This window comes from Panthera tigris, chromosome B4 (genome assembly GCF_018350195.1).
Source record: "Panthera tigris isolate Pti1 chromosome B4, P.tigris_Pti1_mat1.1, whole genome shotgun sequence".
Taxonomy (NCBI): Eukaryota; Metazoa; Chordata; class Mammalia; order Carnivora; family Felidae; genus Panthera; species Panthera tigris.
The window spans coordinates 115,345,617-115,369,397 of NC_056666.1; the positions used below are offsets into that span (position 1 = coordinate 115,345,617).

Here is a 23,781-nt window from a genome sequence, read left to right on the forward strand (position 1 = left end):
AATGGGTTTCTCCATATCATCTGTAGCTAGAAAGTTTAATATTTCAAAAATACAGTTTAGGGGCACCTTGGTGGCTCAGGTCGTGATCTTGCAGTCTGTGAGTTCGAGCCCTGCATCAGGCTCTGTGCTGACAGCTCAGAGCCTGGAGCCTGCTCTGGATTCTGTGTCTCCTTCTCTCTCTGTTCCTCCCCCTGCTCGTTCTCTCTCTCAAAAATAAATAAATATTAAGAAAAAAAAAGAAAAATATAGTTTATATTTTGAAAACTGAAAGCCAGAAGAAATACATTAAAAATGAAAAAAGACGGGGCGCCTGGCTGACTCAGTGAAGCATGCAACTCTTGATCTTGGGGGTTGTGGGTTTGAGCCCCATGTTGGATACAAAGATTACTTAAAAACAAAAACAAAAACAAAAAAACAACCAACCAACCAACCAAACAAAAAAACACCAGAAACCTAAACCACTGAAAGATCTAAAGCTTTCACTGAGCACTCTTATTTTCAAGTGATGTGAGGTCCTTAAAGATCAAGAGGTGCTTTCAGCAGTAACTTTCCAGAAATGCATGCTATAGATGGTAAAGCATTTCACTAGCAGAGCCACCTGAAATGTGTACCAGCTTTATACAAAAATTTCAAGTAGGTGTACTTTATTTTTGGCATCTAGCCTTTATTTCCTTTCCTCTTTTTATGGCTCTGCCCTTATTAAGTCTCTATTCTAAATTTTTTTTCCTCTTCAGGACCCCACTCTGCCAGGCCTGGTTTAGAGAGAATTGTGTGGTGATTCCATGATAATAAATGTTTATCCCCAGACAGATATCATTCTTCTTTCTGTTCCAGCATGGGACAAAAATACTTTAACTTAGAAAAACAACAAAGGTGGGCCTGACATTCCTTATCTGTAAAGCTAAAGTGTTGAACTTGCAACTTTAAAATCTTAAGATTTAAACGTTAAGTATCTCAGGGGTGGCATGGCAAGTCAGTGAGACAGAGGGTGGCAGCGATTCAGAGGTAGCACTGGAGCTGGAGACTATGAAGCAGGTGTTTCCTTTCTAGAGACTGAGACTGTAAACTTTGGGGGCGAATATGATGAGTACTGGCATAAAAACAGATGTAGGTCACAGGGAAAAAATTAAGAGAAGTCCTTAAATTTTGTCAATGGATTTTTAACAAAGTTGTCAAGACAATTCAGTGGAAGAAAGGATTGTTTGTCCCCACCCCCCAACAAATGGTTGAAAATTGCTGGACCAATTAGATGTCCATGAGCAAAAAGATGAATTTATAATCTACCTGACACCAAGATGTATCACAGGCTTACACATAAGAGCTAAAACTATAAAAGGTCTAGAAGAAATCCTTTTAGGTTTAGGCAAACAGTTTTTAGATACAACACCAGAGGCATAAACCATAAAAGAGAAAAAGATAACACTGATAAACTAAACTTCATAAATTTAAAACCTTTATGCTTGAAAAGACACCATAAAGAAAATAAAAAGATAAGCCCCAGGTTCTGGGTCCAGAATACATAAGATGTGAATAGATATTTCACTCAGTATGTAAGAATAGCCAATAAGTATATGAAAAGATGCTCAATATAATTAGGAAAATGTACATTAAAACGACAGTGGGGTTCCATTCCATATCCACAGAACGGTAATAAAAAAATTAAAAAAATAGTAGGGTGCCTGGCTGGCTCAGTCAGAAGAGCATGCAACTTTTGATCTCAGGGTCATGAGTTCAAGCCCCACACTGGGTATAGAGATTACTAAAAAAAATAAACTTAAAATCAGAAAATAGCAAGTGTTGGTGAGGATGTGGAGAAACTAGAACCTTTATCTTACTGCTGGTGGAAATGGTAGCCTTTATTCATATATTGTGATTGGGGGTTTTAGTTGTTTCCTAATATCACTCAAGGTAGAATTCCTATTTCTTATCTTTCCTGTTATTGAGATCACTCAGAGAGGAGTGATCACCATCCTTACTCCATCATTTAAAAATCTACAGTAACAGATTATCCATCATTTGATAGCACGGTTAGTAGAAGAAAACAGCTCTACCCTCAGCTGATTCATTGCTCTACAACCAAATTTGAAAACAAACTGATCATCAGAACCCCCAAGCAGCTCTTAAGTTTCAAATTCCCACTGAACTGTCTTGGAAATTCTGATTCTATAGGGGCAGCAAAGTGGTTGTCAGAAGAGGAAATTAAGGATAAATTTTTAAAAAGCCCTAGATTTCAAGAAGTAAATAAGGAGAGCAACCAAATATCCAAATAGCTATACCTATAAACACCCATGAAATATGCTAATATCTTGAAAGAGAGAAAAATGTATAGTTTAGGAAAATATTCACAAGGAATAAAGCATCCAATGACCTTCAGTCATTCTTTGAACAAGTCATCAAGTATCTGCATACTAGATACTGTAGAAACACACTCATCAAAACCAGAAACCTGGACTCCTTCTTCTCCACCTTCTGTGATCACAAGTGAGTCTTCAAGTCCTATCAATTTATCATTCTGCATATTTCTTTAAAGATTTATCAATCCTTACCTCTTCTTCAATACTGCCTCCTTATTTCTTGCCTACACTACTGCAGGAACATAAGTACAGTAAAACCTTGGTTTACAAGCATAATTCATCCTGGAAATATGTTTATAATCCAAAGCACTTGTATATCAAAGTGAACTTCCCCTTAAGAAATAATGGAAACTCAGATGATTTGTTCCACAACCCAAAAATATTCATATAAAAATGATTACAATACTGTAATATAATACAAAATAATAAAGAAAATGCAAAATATAAAGAAAAATAAACAGGGGCGCCTGGGTGGCTTGGTCGGTTAAGCGTCTGACTTCAGCTCAGGTCATGATCTCACGGTCCATGAGTTCGAGCCCCATGTCGGGCTCTGTGCTGACAGCTCAGAGCCTGGAGCCTGTTTCAGATTCTGTGTCTCCCTCTCTCTCTGCCCCTCCCCTGTTCATGCTCTGTCTCTCTCTGTCTCAAAAATAAATAAATGTTAAAAAAAAAAAGAAAAAAAAGAAAAATAAACAAATTAACTTGCACTTACCTTTGAAAACCTTTGTGGCTGGTGTAAGGGAGACAAGAGAGAGGAGGATTATTGTGTAGGACGACTTTCGCTATCACTATCGGAATCACTGCTACCTATTGGCTCAATGGAATCTTTTTCTGCATGGAGCTATTGTAAACACTCACACATATGTTTGACTATAGTACAGTATTATTATTAATAAATTCTTGTCATATACTGTATTTCATGTAACTGGCAATAAGGCAACAAAGGAAAGGGTTTATACCTGCAGGCAGCCTGACCTAGAATGAAGTGAAGCATTCCTAAGCTTACTCTTATATGGAAAAGCAAAGGGCTGTCCATAGGTGCTTTGAAGTGACAAAAATTACACTAGTGCCATTTGTGGGCACCTTCCAATGTTCTGAAAAATCAGTGATTTTTGCCAAACACCGCGGCCTGAGACCGAGCATTCGAGCATGGGAGACAATCACCCACAATCCTGCAGTGAGAGCGAGAGAGCGAGAGCAAGAGCGAGAGAGACAGAACCACTGGCTTGGTCGTGATCACGTGACATTCAGCATCACATACTACTTGTATTGCAATATATCGTTTATCAAGTTAAAATTTATTAGAAATGTTTGCTCATCTTGTGGGACACTCGCAGAACAAGTTACTTGCAACCTAAGACTTTACTATGGTTTCCTTGGCTCTAGATTTTATCCCACTGCAATCCAGTCTCTATACTGCCACCAGAGTAATAGTTCTTATTTCTTTATTTCTTTATTTATTTCTTTATTTATTTCTTTATTTAAATTTTTAAAAGTTTAAATCCAAATTAGTTAGCACATGGTGCAACAACAATTTCAGGAGTAGATTCCTCAGTGCCCCTTACCCATTTAGCCCATCCCCCTTCCACACCCCTTCCAGTAACCCTCTGTTTGTTCTCCATATTTAAGAGTCTCTTATGTTTTGTCCCCCTCCCTGTTTTTATATTATTTTTGTTTCCCTTCCCTTATGTTCATCTGTTTTGTCTTTTAAAGTCCTCATATGAGCGAAGTCATATCAGTTTTGTCTTTCTCTGACTAATTTCACTTAGCATAATTCCCTCCAGTTCCATCCACGTAGTCGTAAATGGCAAGATTTCATTCTTTCTGACTGCCGAGTAATATTCCATTGTATATATATATACGTATATATATATATGTATATATATATATACGTATATATATATATGTATATATATATATACGTATATACGTATATATATACGTACATACACGTGTGTATATATATATATATATATATATATACACACACCACATCTCCTTTATCTATTCATCCATCGATTGACATTTGGGCTCTTTCCATACTTTGGCTATTGTTGATAGTGCTGCTATAAACATTGGGGTGCAGGTGTCCCTTCAAAACAGCACACCTGTATCCCTTGGATAAATACCTAGTAGTGCAATTGCTGGGTCGTAGGGTAGTTCTATTTTTAGTTTTTTGAGGAACCTCCATACTGTTTTCCAGAATGGCTGCACCAGCTTGCATTCCCACCAACAATGCAAAAGAGATCCTCTTTCTCCACATCCTCGCCAACATCTGTTGTTGCCTGAGTTGTTAATGCAGAGTAATAGTTCTAAAATGCATTTTAGGGGTACCTGAGTGGCTCAGTCAGTTAGGTGTCTAACTCTTGATTTAGGCTTAGGTCACACTCTCAAGGTCCTAAGATCAAGCCACACATCAGGTTCCATGATGGGCATGGAACCTGCTTAAGATTCTCTCTCTCCCTAAAAAAAGTGGGGGGTGGGGGGCACCTGATGGCTCAGTCGGTTAAGCATCTGACTCTTGGTTTCAGCTGAGGTTATGATCTCATAGTGTGTGAGTTGGAGCCCCACACTGGGCTCTGTGCTGACAGTGTGGAGCCTGCTTGGGATTCTCTCTCTCTCTCAAAATAAATACTTAAAAAAAAAAAAAAAAAAGATTCTCTCCCTCTCACTGTCCCTCTCCCCCACTCAAGCTCTCTAAATAAATAAATAAATGAACAAATAAATAAATAGGCTGCCCTCATAAAAAAAATAAATGAATAAGAAAATATTTTAAAGAAGGCAAATATAATTACCTTAGGTCTCAGGTTGAAACACATTAGGAACTCCCTATCACCTATGGGCAACAAACACTCAAATTTCCTTTGCCATATATCTAAAACACTCCACAGTGTAGTCTAGTTATCTTCACTAGTCCCTCCCCACTCCCACACACTGTATACTCTCTACTCCAACCGAATTGGAACCATCTTGCAACCCCAAGTATGCTCTGCCCTTGTATGTCTGTCCCTATATGCCTTTCCTTCTGTTGTGATTTCCTTCCTCATCACTTCTCCCCTCCGCAAAGATTTCTGCCTGTCATATTCTGACTTACCCTTTAAGATGGCACTCAAAGGTTTATCCTTTATGAAGGCTACCTTGATACTCTTTCCCTGCCACTGCCACAGTGCCGGTTATTCTCTTACTCATGTAGATTTATAGAACTTAACCCAGTGGATTGTGTTTACTTGCTGACATTTTTGATTCTCTCTAGTTTAGGACCTTATTTACCCTGTATCCTGCACCTAGCACAATGCCTATGCACTGTGCAACTGACATGCATGAATAAGCAAAAGTGTCCAAAGGTGGCTGCCACCTTCTCAGAATGTAAGAATGGAGCACAGTGCTTTTGAATGTGTATTGAGTAACATGAAAATGTAGACTCAAACCAACTAACAGGTATTATAGATATTTCATCATGTAAAAAACAAGGTGGGGGGTTGGCGTAGATGATTAAGGCCTTTTGCAATTCTAAAATTCTAGGAGTCTATGTATGTATTCTATTGTCTATTTTACCTTTTAAACTAGGAAAACTACAGAGCTAACAAGGGATAGTAACTACTAGAAAATGATTCAATGGATTACATTCATTTTCAAAGTAGACAGAAAGTCAAAGATAAGTAAAAACCATAACAAAATAAAAAGTTTTGGATTATCTTCAACTTGTAAGAACAATGACTAATTCTGACCCAAGTCAAACAGTGATGGAAAAATATACCCCACTGTAAAACCTCAAGAGAGAGGCCATATTTGGCATCTTAACTTTTCAGATAATGACAGTCCTCACTTCAATTACATCACATTTCAAAGCAGATTGCTTGTTAAATAGCTGCATCTCCTAAAAGCACACTGCTGTGGAAGCTGAAACATTAGCCACAAATGAAATTACTTTGTGAAGATCATAAAGTAAGTCAAACAAATTCAAAAACAGAACCTTTGATTTGAAACCCAGTTTTCTGTTCTGATCTCTTGATAACAGCCCACCCAGCTTTGTAAATTCTTAACTGTGTTCTCTTTTATTAATATTTGTTTGCAAGCAAAAATGTGGTGAAATTTACCCATTACTTTTTAATAGAATTCTTAAAAGGCCTTTGTCATTCTACTCAAGGGCTCTACTAAAAAGCAAAAACCTGGGCACCTGGGTGGTTCAGCTGGTTGAGAGTCCAACTCTTGGTTTTGGCTCAGGTCATGATCTCAGGGTTGTGGGATCAAGCCCCCCATCAGGCTCTACACTGAGTGTGGAACCTGCTTGAGATTCTATCTCCCTCTGCCCCTCTCCTTCCTGCTCCCACACTCCCTCTCTTAAAAAAATAATTAAAAAATAAAAAAGCAATAAACTGAACAACCAGATCTGTCTGAGAAACATGTTTATCATTAATTTCATTAAATTATCTCCCAAATGAGGTAACACCATGATTAACCTTTAAAGGACAAAGTTCTCTTAGGTTTTCACCCCACTCTTCATAAAGAAAATTTTAAAAAAGGGGCATCTGGGTGGCTCAGTAGTAAGGGTCCGACTTCGGCTCAGGTCATGATCTCACAGTTCACGGGTTCAAGCCCCGCATCAGGCTCTCTGCTCTCAGCACAGAGCCTGCTTCAGATTCTGTGTCTCCCTCTCTCTCTGCCTCTCCCCCGCTCTCTCTCTCTCAAAAATAAACATTAAAAAATTTTTTTAAAAAGGGTAATTTTAAAAAGGAAGAGATAGGGATGTCAACAATCAGGAAAGGTGAACAATGGTGAATATTCTAACCATAATGAAGGGAAATGAACAGATCTCATTTTCAAAAAACCATTTATTATTTTTTTGACATTTTGTTGTAAAATTTATTTACTGATTTTGAGGGAGGGGGAGGGAGAGAAGGAGGAAGAGAGACAGAGAGAGGCGCAGAGAGAGAAGGAGACACAGAATCAAAGCAGGCTCCAAGCTCTGCACTGTCAGTGCAGAGTCCAATGTGGGGCTTGAACTCACAAACTGTGAGATCATGACCTGAGCTGAAGTTGGATGCTTAATGGACTGAGCCACCCAGCTGTCCCTCAAATAACCATTTATTATTAAGCACTGAAAGTAATGGCCAAAAACCATAAAACTAAAGACTTGGAACAGAAAAAAATAGAGATTACCATGGCTATTCACTACCATCCCAAACACATTCCATTAACATCATTCAACTTCTATGGCTTATCCCAAGTTTTAGTAAAGACAGATTTTGGTTAAAAGAACAACCACAACAACAAAAAAACCCAAAAAACACGAATTCAGGGAGCTCCAAGGCAAGTTACTACTTAACCTGAATAAAAAACTCCTTTTCTTCATGTGAAAAAAGAATAGTACATATGTCAGACCTATATCCTACTATGTTTTTATTTATTTTTTTAATCTTTTTTTTTTTACATTTATTTATTTTTGAGAGACAGAGAGAGAGAGACAGTGTGAGCAGGGGAGGGGCAGAAAGAGAGAGGGAGACACAGAATCAGAAGCAGGCTCCAGGCTCCAAGCTGTCAGCACAGAGCTTGATGCGGGGCTCAAACCCACGAACCGTGAGATCACGACCTGAGCCAAAGTCGGACGCTTAACCGACTGAGCCACCCAGGGGCCCCTCCTACTATGTGCTATGTTTTTAAAAAAAATTTTTTTAACGTTTATTTATTTTTGAGACAGAGAGAGACAGAGCATGAACGGGGGAGGGGCAGAGAGAGAGGGAGACACAGAATCGGAAGCAGGCTCCAGGCTCTGAGCCGTCAGCCCAGAGCCTGACGTGGGGCTCGAACTCGCAGACCGCGAGATCATGACCTGAGCTGAAGTCGGACGCTTAACCGACTGAGCCACCCAGGCGCCCCTGTTCTATGTTTTTAAAGATTAAGTGTATACCTGCACTCACAGTACAAAGACAAGCACAGGCACACAGGTGTTAAGATTCTTCCCTGTCTGGTAGCACTTTTACCTTTCCAGGAGTATCTATTTGAACATGTTTGCTTTCTCTTCACAAAGTTAAAACAAGGGCATAGTGGCACATATCCTTTATTTTCTCTTCCTACTGAGTCTGGCAATTTTGTAAGGAAATATTATTGTCATCGAGACATATCAGTTATGTACTCATTATCTGTCCATGGAATATGGCATCTGTTATGAATTGAATCACGGCCTCCAAAAGATATGTTGGAGTCCTAACCCCCAGGACCTCAGAACATGAACTTATTTGGAAATAGGGTTGTTGCAGATGTAATTAGTAAGTTAAGATGAAGTCATACTGGACTAGGATGTGCCCCTAATCTGATTGGTCCTTATAAGAAGAGAAGAGACACAGGCACACATGAAGGGAGCACTCTGTGATGATGGAGGAAGAGACTGAAGTAATACAGCTATAAGCCAAGGATTAGCGAGGATTGCAGGCAAGCCACTGGGAAATAGGAAGGAAAGAGTCTCTCCTATAGGCTTCAGAGGGAGCATGGCCTTGTCCACACTGTGATTTTGGACATCTGGCCTCCAGAACTGTGAGACAATAAACTTCTGTTGTTTGAAGCCACCCAGTTAGTGATATTTTGTAACAATAGCCCTAAAAACCAATAAACCTATCACAATCACAATCATAGAAGTGTATTACACGTGCCTAATGTGCATAAACTTTCTTGACTTCAGAGTGTTTTTACAATTATTAGCCGGTATGTTACAACTATGTACCCTGTATTATCTTCACAACTCAGGGGAACATTATTGTCTCATTGTGTCAATGAAGAAATTGAGGATCAAAGAAATTATAAAAGAAGTGGTCTTACTATGCTTCTACTCCAAAGACTTTTTCCTTTGGAAACTGCTACCACCTTCTTTACTTGGTTGTGAGAAAGCCAAATTTGTTTCCTCTTCTTGGCTGATGTATATAGGACTACACCACAGGCACTACTCTGTACAATCTTCCACTTAGCTTTACTGTTTTCCTTTAGCAGGATTTTTTATTTTAATAGATTCATTAAAATATTCACATTCCATAAAATGAATTTTTACTCTTCTAAAGTATAAATTCAATGGTTTTCAATATATTCAGGGTTATGTACTCATTACCACAACCTAACTTTAAAACATTTTCATCACCCCTAAAGGAAACTCCATGCCTGTAAGCAGTCACTCACTCCCCATCCTCCCTTCTGTCCAACCCCTGGCAAGCATTAATCTACTTTCTGTCTCCATGGATGTGCTTATGCTGAATATTTCATGTAAATGGAATCATAAAACATGAGATCTTTTGTGACTGACTTCTACTCAGCCTATTTTTAAGCTTCATCCATGTTGTAGCATGCATGAGCACATTTTCTAATTGCTAAGTAATATTCCATTGTGTGGATACAGTACATTTGTTTATACATTCATCAGTTGATGGATCCATTTATCAGTGGAAGGGCACTGGAGTTCCTTCCATTTTTTTGCTTATTATGAATAATGTTACCATGAACATTCTTGCACAAGGTTTTTATGGACATATATTTTCACTTCATGTGGGTATATACCAAGGAGCGGAAATGCTGGGTTATATACTAACTCTAAATTTCACCTTTTGAAGAACTGCCATTTGTTTTCCAAAGAGGCCGTATGTGTCATTTTACATTCTCACCAGCAGTGTATAAGGCTTCCAATTTCTCCACATTCCTGGCCATTTGTATATCTTCTATGGAAAAATGTCTATTCAGATTGTTAGCCCATTTTTGTAATTGGGCTATTTTTTATTATGATTGAGTTGTAACAGCTCCTTACATATTCAGGATATAAGTCCTTTATCAGAGATGTGTGCCAATATTTTCTCCTCTGTGAGTTATCTTTTCATTTTCTTGATGGTACTGTGTATAGCACAGAAGTTTTTAATTTTGATGATGTCCAACTTGTCTATTTTTCCTCACATCACTTATACCTTTGTTGTTGCATCAAAGAAGCCTCTGCCTACCCAAGGTCATGAAGAGCTATTCCTGTATTTTGGTTATAAGGGTTTTATAGTTTCAGCTCCTACATTTAGGTCAATTATACATTTGAGTTAATTTTTGTGTACGGTAAAAGGAAGAGGTCTAACTTTATTCTTTGGCATGTGGATGTCCAATAGCTCCAGCACAATCTATTAACCCTTTGATTTCTTTAACTACATATTTTGACTTTTTGTACTACATACATTTTTTTATTGTCACTTGAAATCCACTGTGATAGGAGATTGGTGCAAATAAACTAAATGACTTAAAATAATCATTTGACCATGGTCAAATGGCTAGTAAGTGGCAGAGCTGGACTGAACCACAGATCTTACAATGCCAAATTTCATGTTTTTGTTAGAACATATTACTGCCTTCTATGTAAACATGCTTCAGATTTATTCATCAAAGATAAGACAAGGCAAGCTTGAAATTATATTTGGTTATATAAGGAATGATTGGAAATACTAAGCACTCAATTTGTGTAAGGAACTGTTTTAAACAGTGTATCATCTTTAATCATCACAATAATCTTAAAGAATAAAAACAAGTGTCAAAAAAAAAAAAGAAAGAAAAGAAAAACAACTATCTACCCTACTCCCTCTTCTTCCCACAGATGAGGAAACTAAGGCATAAAGGTGTTAAGTAAATTGCTCAAGATCACAGAGTTGGTAAGTGGTAAGAATGCAGACAATCTGGCTCCCAAGACCGTGTTCTTCTTAACCACTTTGAAAGCAGATTACTTAAGAGGAAAGCATTCACCAGGCTACGCTTAGATGGATCAGCAACTGTCTAGAAAGGGAGAGTTAGCTCTTTTTATTATTGCCATTGCTGACTCAAGCTTGTCAGGATGGCTGACACTTCAAAAAGGGAGATCATTAATACACTAGAATCAGGTATAAAAAAATCTTATTAAGTGTCCATGATTAACTGAAGAAATAATCTCATCAAAAAAATTTTTTAATGTTTACTTATTTTTGACAAAGAGAGAGTGAGAGAGCAAGCGTGTGAGCGGGGGGGGGGGGGGGGGGGGGCGCAGAGAGAGAGATACAGAATCCGAAGCAGGCTCCAGGCTCCGAGCTGTCAGCACAGAGCCCAACGTGGGGCTCTAACTCATGAACCGTGAGATCATGACCTGAGCTGAAGTCAGACACAACCAACTGAGCCACCCGGGGCACCCCAGAAATAATCTCATTTTAAAAACAGAAAAATATTTAACAGCAGTGTGGCACAACTAAAGACAAAAACTAATAATATAAATACCAGAAGGGAAAGGAAAGGCCAGTACAAATACAAAGGAAGGAACTCTGGAAGTCTCCAATGACTACAAAACAAATGAGTCAACCAGGCAGTGTTGTGACCGGATGTGGTGGAAAGATGCATAATACAAAAGGGTTAGAGAGAAATCGTTCTTTTACGCATATGTCAGTGAGATCCCTAGTAGAATGTGGATACTGCTTTTGGTTACCATACTTCAAGAACTATGGGGAGAAATCAAAAGGGTTTGAACAAGAGAAATAAAACAGATGCAAACAATAGGAAACAGTACTTGTTAGAAAAAGAAGAACTTGCAGCTTATCAAAGATAGTAAAGGTTGATTTAATTATAGTCCTCTGAGAAGAAGACCATTGGAAGGCTCTTCCCCAAACTCCGAAGGATTTGGATCTTACCAGTCATTTATTTCTCAAATATCACTTTCTTAGAGGCTTTTATTCTAAGTAGCCTCCTCAGTTTCTAGCACATTGCTCTGTTTTATTCTTTTCACAGCATGTAATTATCTGAAAATCTCACTGTTTTCATGCATATATGGCCCCTCTTGTCCCGTTAGGATGTAAGCTGTTCAAGAGCAAAAACATTAAGCACTGCTTTATGTCTTGTACATACTTTTTATGTCTGGTATATCTGGGAAGTAGTATTTTATAAATACTTGTAGAATCTATATCTATGAAGCAGCAACAAGGAAAATGAGCTTTCAAATCAGAGATGGTAGCTACCAGTAAAACATAGGAGGAATTCCTTAATAATCAAAGTAAAACCTACACACTGCTGAGGGATGCTGTGGGCCTATAAGAAGTCACCCAATCTGTCTTAGGTATCTTACAAACTCACCTGCCTTAAGGCTAAATAATTTCTAGTGGTTACTCCCAACTCTTATGAGTCAGTACTTTGCAGCATGAAATATTGCAAGAAATAATCATTGAGTTCCTACCATGTACTGAACAGTGTTCTAAGGCTTTACACATATCAGATCATTTAGTCCTGACAATTATCTGAGATAAATTCTGTTCTTTTCTTCATAAAATGGAGGCTCTTTAGCTTAAAGAGATTAAGTAATTTGCCCAAAGTTATCTACCCTGCTCCTAAGTATTGGAGCTGGGATTTAAACCAAGATAATTACATAACTTATGCCATTCATTTAAGGCTGAAATAAATTTAAACAAAGCAAAAATATATTAAACAGGAAACAATGGATTGATAAATTATGGCACAGAAGTTGGATGACAGGGATTTTCTTCTCTATGGTTTGATACGCTTGCTATGCGGATCCTTTCAAATTCTATTTTGCTGTAACATTCCAACACATTTTAGGGTTATTGTTAATATACTATTTTTCCCCTTGTAAGTATGTCTTTATTAAAAAATATATTTAAAATGAAGCACTCATGTCAAACTAGAGAAACAATATAATAAACCTCCATGTATTGACATATCTTAAATAATTAACAACACATGGACAATCTTGTTTCATGTATAGTGTAAATACACAAAAACTGACTCACTTCAAAGGAAATCCCGGTATGTTATTAACAAGTCTTTATTCTGTCTCTGAAAAGACTTCATTAAATCTGAAATGCATCTAATTCCTTTCTTTCAAGTAGACTCACTTGGATTCAAGGAACAATCCTAAGAGGGGATTTTCATTATCAAAAAGAAAACCAATGGACATTGCCAAAAATAATTTCTCAAAAACTACTAGTCTCTAAGTGATGTGCATTTAGAAATATGATTATCTTAGGCACTATATTATACCAAGAACTAAATTTGAATTAGAAAATGTTTTATAAAGGGGGCGCCTGGGTGGCTCAGTCAGTTAAGCTTCCGACTTCAACTCGGGTCATGATCTCATGCTTTGTGGGTTCCAGCCCCATGTCAGGCTTTGTGCTGACAGCATGGATCCTGCTTCAGATTCTCAGTCTCCCTCTCTCTCTCTGCCCCACCCCTGCCCCTCCCTCTCTCTCAAAAATAAACATTTAAAAAATTAAAAAAAAAAAAAGAAAATGTTTTATAAGTTTTAAGAAAAAATTAACTAGGGATTTTGTGCCTATCATGCTGATAAATATTATCTCCAAATTATATGAGAGACCAACAAATACAAAAGTAGAAACAATTAAATACTAATATATACCTGTTTGTCTCCCAGGTCAGGGTCCCCTTTACTAGAATCAGAGCTGACATCGTCTTCGTCAGAACTGTTGAGGTCTTCTTCCTCATCTGAAGGAAGTTCACCAAGACCAAGGTCAAGATCGCTGTGTCCCTCCTGGGATGTTCCAGAACTGTTTCAATAAAAAGTATTGCATTAGTCACCTTTAATAACAAGGAATACTACCAAAAAACAAACATGATCAACCATCTTATTCCAGGTATACCTAAGGGATGTAAACACAGGGATGGAAATAGCCAGACCAACCAAAATTCCCCTCTCTTTCCTATCTCAGCTGTCAAAAACACAAACTCATCTTGAGATTAAAATAAACATCTTGAAAAACATGTATCTTCATGATAGGAAGGTGGATGAGAAGCAAGTTTTCTAGCTGCCCTAATCCTATGCTTCCATATCTCCTTACTCGAAAAGATCAGGTCTCTCTACCCCTATAAACCAAGAAGCCTCATGGGATATGGACTGTATTACCACAAAAGGGCACTCACTGGCTAAACAGGAACATTAGAAAAGGTGGTGTTTCCCTGGGTCTCAGTTTTTGTTTATTTGTTGTTTGTTTTAAAGCAACTAATAAATCTACCAGAATTGGGAGGTAATGACGGTGAACACAATAAACCATGCATGTGCTATTATGAACATGTGCCCAACTTCCCTGATTATCACCAATTCCTTTTATGTAACCACATCATAAGACATGGGAAGGGACAAGGATGTTAAAAATTCTTGGGCTCTGATCCAGACCTGCTAAATCAGAAACTCTAGGGGTGCAGGGCCCCAAGAGATACATGTTGGAAGTTTGAAAACCACTGTACCAGCTCATTTACCAACTCTGCCTCGCCAGCCTGACGTCATCAACATTTCCCATTTTGTATTGAGACAGATCTCTTGAATCTAAGAGCTATTGTTGCAATCCAGTCTGTAGGGGGGAATTCCACAGCAAAGTTCTCCAGGAAGACAACAGAAATAATTCTTTCTAACTTTGGTTGTAAAGGCTCAGGAAGAAATTATCTGTAGCAACTGCTTTCCTGTCTGCAGTCTATAAGAATATCTGCAGAAGAGTCAGTAAAAGATCACAGAAAATCATCAGGAGAAACACTCACACGGAATAAAGAGAGTTGCATTTCACCCTGGCAGGCCCCTTTACAGATCAAGGTCAGGTCATTCAACTGCCAAGGCTCCTACAAGTTATGAAAATTTCTAACAGGAATCTTAAAAGCTAAAGATGAATTTTCTGCCAGTTCCTGATTACACATTGTAGGATACAGACTAGCCTCAGATGCCATTCCTGGAACTCAAATGTTACACAAACCAGTTGGGTGAAGGCAGAATGCCAAAAGGAACACCTCCCTCTGCCAAAGACAGGGGTTCCTTATTATTCAGTAGCTAGAGGGCCTCAGAGAATCATATTGCAGCCTCAACTAGGTGGGTGCGTGCCTTATCATAGCTCCCATGACATGGAGGAGACTCACTCTCTGGGGAGGAGGTGGGGGTGGAGAATGGAAGCTTTCTAGTCAGATCACTGGCAAGATTCACTGTCTCTGGTTGCAGGGACAGGAGCCCAACCCAGCTGGGTAATTAGGTGATTTAAATTAGCTAGCATAAAATAAAGTTAACAGGATGCAGAGACTGCAGGATCCATCCATATAAATAAAAGAAAACGTACCTTCACTTCTTTTTATCTTAATTCTTTATCTTTTGTCCTCTAAAACCCTGTTACTCATAAACACATTCAATCTATGACCAGCTTCAGCATCACCAGGAAGCTTTTCAGAAATATAAAGCCTTAGGCCTCACCCTGCTGCAATGAATCACAGTCTGGTTATAACAAGATCCCAGTAATTTGGTTTTTTGAATCAGTGCACTCTTTTAGACTCAACAGTATAAAAATTTTGAATAATCAGTAACAGAGCTTGTAGCACCTGTGAGGAAATTAGGTTTACTTTGTCTGAAGAGAGAGCTGAGAGGTGTTTCCTGGTCCAACATTTGGAAAGCCATTATTAAGGATACAGTAGGAAGCTAGTAACCACAACTGTTAGGGATATAAATATTTACAACAGTTAATTTAAGGACAAGAAAAAAAAAAAAAGCTTTAAGTATTAAAAGGACATGGATCAAAACGTAACTGCCATAAAATGTTGGGAGTTGTTAGTTCTGAAAGTTGCTTTCCTACAGAAAACCTTCCCTGACCAATCCCTCCCTAACCACATTGGTTTACTTGTCTCTTCTGAATCCTACACCATCTCATTCAACTGCACATGGTGATATATTTGTTTCCCTCCCTAAAATGTAAACTCCTAAGGACAAGAAAATGGTCTTTTTCAGTTGAACCCCCAGGATCCTGCTTGACACATAATGGGCCCTCAGTAAAGTTTTAGTGAGTAAACAAAAATTATATTAGAAAGCAAAGAGTGTCAAATTTCAGACGTTCAGATGGTAAGTATTTATGGCAGTGGTGATCATAAAGAAAGGTTTGGGGGGGAATACTGGAATAGTGTATGGTTTAAAGGAGAAGGGGCATCCTAAGCATCATACTCAGTGGTGTGGAAGTGGGAATATTTGTTTTCAGAAAACAAAAAGAACATTCAGGCTGCAGCAGGAGTCTCCTACACATAATGGAAAACAAGCTTGGAGAAGATAACAGGTACTAGCCTGTCAAGGGTCATGAACAATAGCAGAGTCCATACTCAGCTTGTAGGCCTTCAACAAGAAGACTCAAATCTTCCAGTAGACCTCAAAGATTTCCTTAATCCATACTTCCCTCCCATTAATGACAACAGAAAAGAGAACAACATCCCTTCCATCAACCCAGGCCTGTAGGCCCAGCCCATGCCCCAGTCCCCCCACCCAAACAGTGAAAAGGATAGCCCTAATTAGCATCAGTGAGGTCCCCCTGATCTCAAAAGATTAAATTGAAGTAAAAGGAGCTCCCTATATATCTGGATAGTAAATGGTAGACCATTTACAATTTCTGAAGCTTGCAAGGGAGGAATGTGAGCAAAGCAAAGCAAAGCAAAGCAAAGCAAGGTTTTAGGAAGACTAATCTTGTAACTCAATGGGGGCTGAATGGGGCGGGCACAGGGACAGAAGTGGATAGGGATCTGAGAGGTAATTTCAACAGTATAGACAGCCTGAATGAGGTTGGCTACATCAGGAATTAAGAGGAAGGGCTAGATATAAGAGTTAAAAACTTCATCAGGGCTATGGTAAAGAGGTAGGGGAAAAACCGGAGTCTTCCTTCAAGTCACCAGCAAAATGAGGGGGACATCAATTGAAACAGAAATTTCTTAACAAGGGACATGATTTTAAAGAACAGATAACGGGTTTGGCAGCAAAATCAGGAAAGATGGCATTTAGCATCCATATTTACACGTTTGTGTCTACATGTTCAAACAGAGAAAAGTTGATTAATCTATTTTCCCACATAATTCTTAGCAGCTTTCAAATCTATATAGATAACTTTAGATCTCAGATAATGAAATATGGACTTCTTACTGATGCCAGTCATTGAGTTGGGGGCTCATCTATTCTTTACATTTCCTTCCCACTGTCAGGAAGATATCGTCCTAACACTGTCAGCCTTGCGGGTTAAAGGAACAGGACATAGTGTTTCCTCCACAATTTCCTGCCTGGTTATTTCACAATTTGATAATCAAAGTAAAAGGAAAGTAAGCTGCAAATACAACCCCAAAAGAGTCAAGACTGGGCTCTACCTCCCCAGGCCATCCTTTCCAAGTCTGGATGAGGTAAGGGCAGAGAAAAGTAAAGCCAGAAGTAAATTCCCACTGATTAGGCAGCTGTCTTCAATTTCCACATGTCAAGGATCTACATACACATTTGGATCTGCACATCTGATTACTTAACGCCATCACTTTTTAAAAAATTACGTATTTTGGGGGGCACCTGGGTGGCTCAGCTGGTTGAGTGTTCGACTCTTGGTTTCAGCTCAGGCCATGATCTCATGGTTTGTGGGTTCAAGCCCCACATCAGGCTCTGTGCTTACAGTATGGAGCCTGCTTGGGATTCTCTCTACCCCTACCCCAATCACACTCACTCTCAAAAATAAACTGTAAAAGCAATTTTTTTAAATTATGTATTTTTTATGTTATTTGCTATATAGGCACAGTACACCCTCCCCTGTAAGTACATGAAATTTCTCTTTTAGGTAAGATATCACACGAAAGAGGGTTTCTCTTTTAGAAGGAACTGTCTTTTTAAAAAGACTCATTTAATCTATCTCCCCTAAGAGTTTTTCAGAACATAAAACTGCACAAGGCCGAGCCAGACATCACCATCCTTGTGAACCTCCATTAACCTGAAAAATTCCAGCAAAGGGAGGGGAGAACAAGGAGAACAGAGAAAGGAAAAGGAGAAGCACAGTGAACTGAGGAGCACTTTCAAAGCATTAAATCCTGTCCTCTTTGTTGATGAATCTAGTTATCTTGTTCCTCTCTTATCTGAGCCCCCGAAACATAGAATGTTCCATGTAATTCCTCCTAAACTTGAAGAAAAAAGGTTATTCCAGTGTCCTCACCTTCAAAGTTTCTTTCTAATTTTCAAGTCACAACATGTAAATCTGAACTTCTGAGATCTTTCTCTTCCTCTTTCTACCACTCCTGGACCAAACTGAGCAGAATCTGCTAGTCCTCAGGATGTTGTTATAATTCTCCTACAAATGCTGTCTCATTATGACTTAGTGATTATGTGTTTCCTTTGGCTGCTTTCATATTCATCACAGAATGAACAGAAAAAACTACTGTTAAGCACTTGAAGGATGAACACTACATAGAAAAATAAAAATGTTTTTTAATAAGTTATGTATTATTATATGCTAACTACATAATATTGGTTCACAATTTTCACCAGGAAAGTGTTTACATTTAGTTTTACCAGAAAATGTTCTACTCTGTTATTTCAGCTCCTTTACTGAACTTTTGATTCAGGGGTCGGGTTGAAAACCATAAATCAAATCAATAAAAAACGGTTTAGAAACCACTCTTATTCTTGTTTTCATGTCCTCTTTTCAATTACCCAGTACTTGGAGAATTTTCTCCATTTTCCACTCAGATGATTTTCCTGGGAACTATCTTTAAAATGAGTAAGTTATCTCTCTACTACTCTTAGGGAATATGGCACAACTGTAAATGGGTATATGTGGCCATTTTCATCCTCGAATAACGAAAGATGCATATATTTGTGGCATGTTTTTAGGTTTTCCAACTGTAGACTCTTGCACAATTATTGTTAAGTATGTGCAGAGCCAGGGTGACAGAGCATAAAAGCCAAGAGATAACACTGAGTCTGCAGCAAACTTATCTGACCTCATCAAAAATCAGGTTCTTCAAGTGTGACCTCTATGTGCTAAGAGGCAAACCAGATCATCTGCTAGGTCTTCTCTATTCCTAACTGCTTTAACTAAAAAGAAACGTCAATGTTTCAGTAATATGTAAGCCGTGGATGGCTGATGTTCTAATTATAGTGTAACAGCAGAAATCCTTCCCCTCAAAGAAAGGTATATACATTAGTTTTTAAATATATATTAATCTTTAATCTTCTTTTGAGAGACAGACTAAAGGTTAGAACATACTTTATTTTCATTTTAAACATTAATGGATTTTATTATCTTGATTTCAGTAAAAATAATCTTTAATTTCACACATGTATATAATGCATTAACTTTCTTGAATTAAACACTTTGATTAATAAAACATACAATACAAATAAAATCACTACAATAAGGGATAGCACAGCAGGAGTATGTTACCAAAAAAGGAAAGGAAATGAAATCAAGAAACCTGCAGCATAAAATGCATACGGTTAGTGTTTTACTCTTTGGGTCATGAATTTAGAGGTGTTAACAACCAAGACTTTAAAACTACCAAGCTGGAATTCTATGGCTTCAGAAAAAAGAAACCACAGAGAAATACCCAGCTTCCTTGAAATATAAACTGAAGGTCAGTTTAAAAGCTGATTTGAGGCAACACTGTCAGGAAAGAATACCAGGCTTTAGTGATGCACTTTGAAAAACATGCCCACTTCATTTTCCAGGGGCAACCTTAACCTTTTAAATACCATTTCTATTTCCTTCCCTAGATACGCATTTGTTACTAGGATTCTCTAAACTGCAGACTGACAATTAAAAACAAAATCAGGATCAGTACCCCGAGGCTGCTATTTAAGATACAGTCATTACAGGACTACTCCAAAAATGGTTTAAAAGACAAATGGAAAAGGGGTGCCTGGGTGTTTCAGTCAGTTAAACGTCCGACTCTTGATTTGGGCTTAGGCCATGATCTCATAGTTTCTGAGATCAAGCCCTGATTGGGCTCCGCACTTGACAGCACGAGCCTGCTGGGGTTTCTGTCTCTCCCTCTCTCTGTCCTTCTCCCGCTCGTGCGCACATGCACGCTCTCTCCCTGTCTCTCAAAATAAAATAAACTTAAAAGAGAGAGAAAAAGAAGTTGTAAAGGGATTGTTCAACATTCTATAGGGGCCACAGAATAACCACACAACTTGTTGACTATGTCACAGCGAACAGCACCATACTATTAGGCATCTCCCACAGCACTCTGGGTTGTGGGAGAACTCCTAGCCTGTAAATAAGGATGATCATGCCCTCCAGGGTTCCTGGTGCAATCCTGATGTCATAAGAGGAGCCTAAGGCTGATCACAGTCCAATAGGCACTCTTGTCACTCTAGCTTAGCTGGGAGAATCTGGTTCAATCATGAGCTGCTCCTAGGTGGAGAGGAATAGATTGTGATAAAAATGTCTCCTGATACAAGCACTAGCTAAAATAAATACCAAACATTTAATTACCAGCAATTTTGCTTTCTTAAAATTTGGTTTGAGAATGATTCCCTAAAATACTTTTCAAGAAATGTGGACCAAAACCTTTTTGTTAATACAAACAGAAAAGGGTTCTATTAAGTTTAGAAATGTCTCCAAATAAAAGAGCCCAAATGTCCATCGATGGATGAATGGATAAAAATGTGGTGTATGTGTATACACACACACACACACACAAAATGGATTACTGCTCGGAAATCAAAAAGAATGAAATCTTGCCATTTACAACTACGTGGATGGAACTAAAGGGTATTATGCTAAGCGAAATTAGTCAGAGAAAGACAAATATATGACTTTACTCATATGAGGACTTTAAGATACAAAACAGATGAACATAAGGGAAGGGAAGCAAAAATAATATAAAAATAGGGAGGAGGACAAAACATAAGAGACTCTTAAATATGGAGAATATAAGAGGGTTGCTGGAGGGGTTGTGGTGGGGGGGTGGGCTATTTGGGTAAGGGGCATTAAGGAATCTACTCCTGAAATCACTGTTGCACTATATGCTAATTTGGATGTAAATTTAAATCAATAATTAAATTTGGATGTAAAAATAAATAAATAAAATATATTAGATGGGGGGGTGGGAGAAATGCTTCCAAATAAAATATAGCAGGTTGCCAATCCAGTTTTGTCATTGTAGCAAAGTTTACTGTGTTGAAAAATAAAAGTTTTCAATAAAGTTAGGGTTGACCCAACATCCTTTCTTCCCTTTATGTAACTCATTAGTACCACACAAATAAAGGCCACTAGAAATAAAGGGGTTGGGAGGGCTACATGAGGGTGCTTCATATTTAGACACACATACACACATGGATGCTTCACATTTACACACACACATATTTACACGTTTTTACATATTTTTAAAAAATATAAAACTGCTATGCCATTTATTTCAATAAATATTGAGGACTTATTATGTATCATATTATTTTAGGGGCTGGATGAAGATAATCTAATAGAATTAGTTAATATTCAAACTGTAAATTCTATTGGTTGCTTCTCTTTTTACCTGCTGAGTGAAACTTCTCTATACAGATAAAGGCAGAAGGAATTAATACCACAAGAATTAGGATAAAGGCAGGGACTATTTTCTGAAGAGTACAACTAAAAGTTAGTGCATGCTAAATGTTAAAGTCAGTGCACAGGGGCGCCTGGGTGGCTCAGTCGGTTAAGCGTCCGACTTCAGCTCAGGTCACGATCTCACGGTCCGTGAGTTTGAGCCCCGCGTCGGGCTCTGGGCTGATGATGGCCCAGAGCCTGGAGCCTGCTTCCGATTCTGTGTCTCCCTCTCTCTCTGACCCTCCCCCGTTCATGCTCTGCCTCTCTCTTGTCTCAAAAATAAATAAACGTTAAAAAATATATATTTTTAAAAAAAAAAGTCAGTGCACAGACATTAAGGGCTACAGAACCAGAGAAATAGATACCTCATGCAGGCTGGGGCAGTCAGAAATTTAAGGCACAAGCACGTGAAAGACTCCAATGAATAAAGAGGAGCAAAGGCATCCTAAGTTGGAGGGAAGGGAAGCAGTATAAGCAAAGGCTTGGAGGTAGGAATTGAAGTGTTGTGGAAGGTGCTGGAGGCAGGCTGGTGGTGGGGATTTCTGTGTGATGAGAGGCTAAGAGTGTCTACCAAATTAGAGACAGATCCCTCTCTTGGAGGGCAGCCATGGCAGAAAAGACAATCATCCATCCATGATAGGAAATGGAGATACCCACTCCTCTCCTTTGCTTTGCCAGGTTCTAACACTAGAGTAGGGAACCTAGTCGGGGAGCTGGGCCAGAGGAGTGGGACTCATTGATGAAGACATAAACACCTCATCTTTTGACTATCTTCTTAATCAGGATGACCATGTGTTTTTCTGTCTATTATACATGCCACACTGCTCCTGCCAATATCTCTTTATCATAATCCTAACAGCCACTGAAAAGGTGGTGGGCCTTTTGGAAAATATGACCATTCCCTCTGCCCATGCTATGCTCTTGATTGTGAGTCAATATGAAACTACTATGGTATAATACCTATTGTATTCTGTCTTGACATCCATGGAAAACGAAGAGGATGCCGAACGGCCTGACTGCAAGTTGCCCTTCCTATTCTGTTCCCACAGATAGGGTGCCCTAGCCAAACAACCTTTTTTTATCACAGGGGCAGTTCTGGCTACACCTGAGTAGAGGATTTTAGTTCCTTGCCAACATATGGAATTATTCAAACCAGCCAATCATATCCTCCCATGGGAACCAAAGGGGACCCATTATCTTGATACTGTATAGCCTGCTTTCCATGGCCCCTGGTGACTCATTCTGTTCCCAAGTGCAAGCTCAGTGTGGGCCTATGTGGAGGGCTATGTCCTCCTCCCCTGTATATGTGACCAACCAACTGCTGTCAATCTCATCTGTCGGGTGTCATGCGTTTGACCATCTCCATAATGGAAGGACAGAAATCCCTCCCTTACCAACAGGGTGAATAAAAAATAATTAAAACATCAGTAATTAAGTTATTAATTAGATTATAAATTAAACACTAAGTTTTGTTAGAAATTACATAACATATTATAAATAAATGTTAGATAACAAATTATGAATCAATTATTCATTAAAAATAAACCACCGCAGAGGGTGCCATTTTCTGGGATCCTTAAGTACAAAAAGATCATTTGTACTACCAGTGCAAAGCAGTTGCACTGGTAGTTTTGGATATAATTATCCTAATAAATCCCATTGAAGGGTGTATCAAGTTAGCTTCATGTACACCTAGTTATATTTAGTATATGCATCTGAAGTCTGTCATGATAAACTTCAGCAATTTTCAAATTAAAGGTATTAATGCTATGTGTTACAGAAATGACATATTCCATGTTACAGAATATTAAATGTTACATTAAATACAGACCCCACTATAATAAAGTAGTAGGGAATTACAAGGAAACCAGTAGTTAAACTCAAGAGACATCTGCTTTCAGTCCCAGATCTTATTTTAGCCAAGCCTACTTGAGTGTTTCCATTTTCTAATAGGAACTACAACCTGTAATTGGGATTTCCCACTGCCATGGGGAAAAGGATAGTAAGCTTCTTTGGAACCCATAAGTAGTCAAAGATGAGGAGGTTAAACTGTCACTCATGAACACATCAGTTCACTTCCTTATTTAAAACTAAAC

At 38.4% G+C, this 23,781-nt stretch overlaps 1 protein-coding gene across 2 annotated transcripts in view; it reads right to left on the minus strand.

Moving 5' to 3' along the window:
- The window catches only part of FGD6 (FYVE, RhoGEF and PH domain containing 6), a 115,597-nt gene that overhangs the window by 65,067 nt on the left and 26,749 nt on the right, over window positions 1-23,781 (minus strand). For both annotated transcript variants that reach the window (XM_007085631.3, XM_015539087.2), the window contains exon 3: window positions 13,747-13,894. In XM_007085631.3, the coding sequence (XP_007085693.2) occupies window positions 13,747-13,894 (148 nt within the window). The remainder of the gene's footprint in view (window positions 1-13,746; window positions 13,895-23,781) is intronic.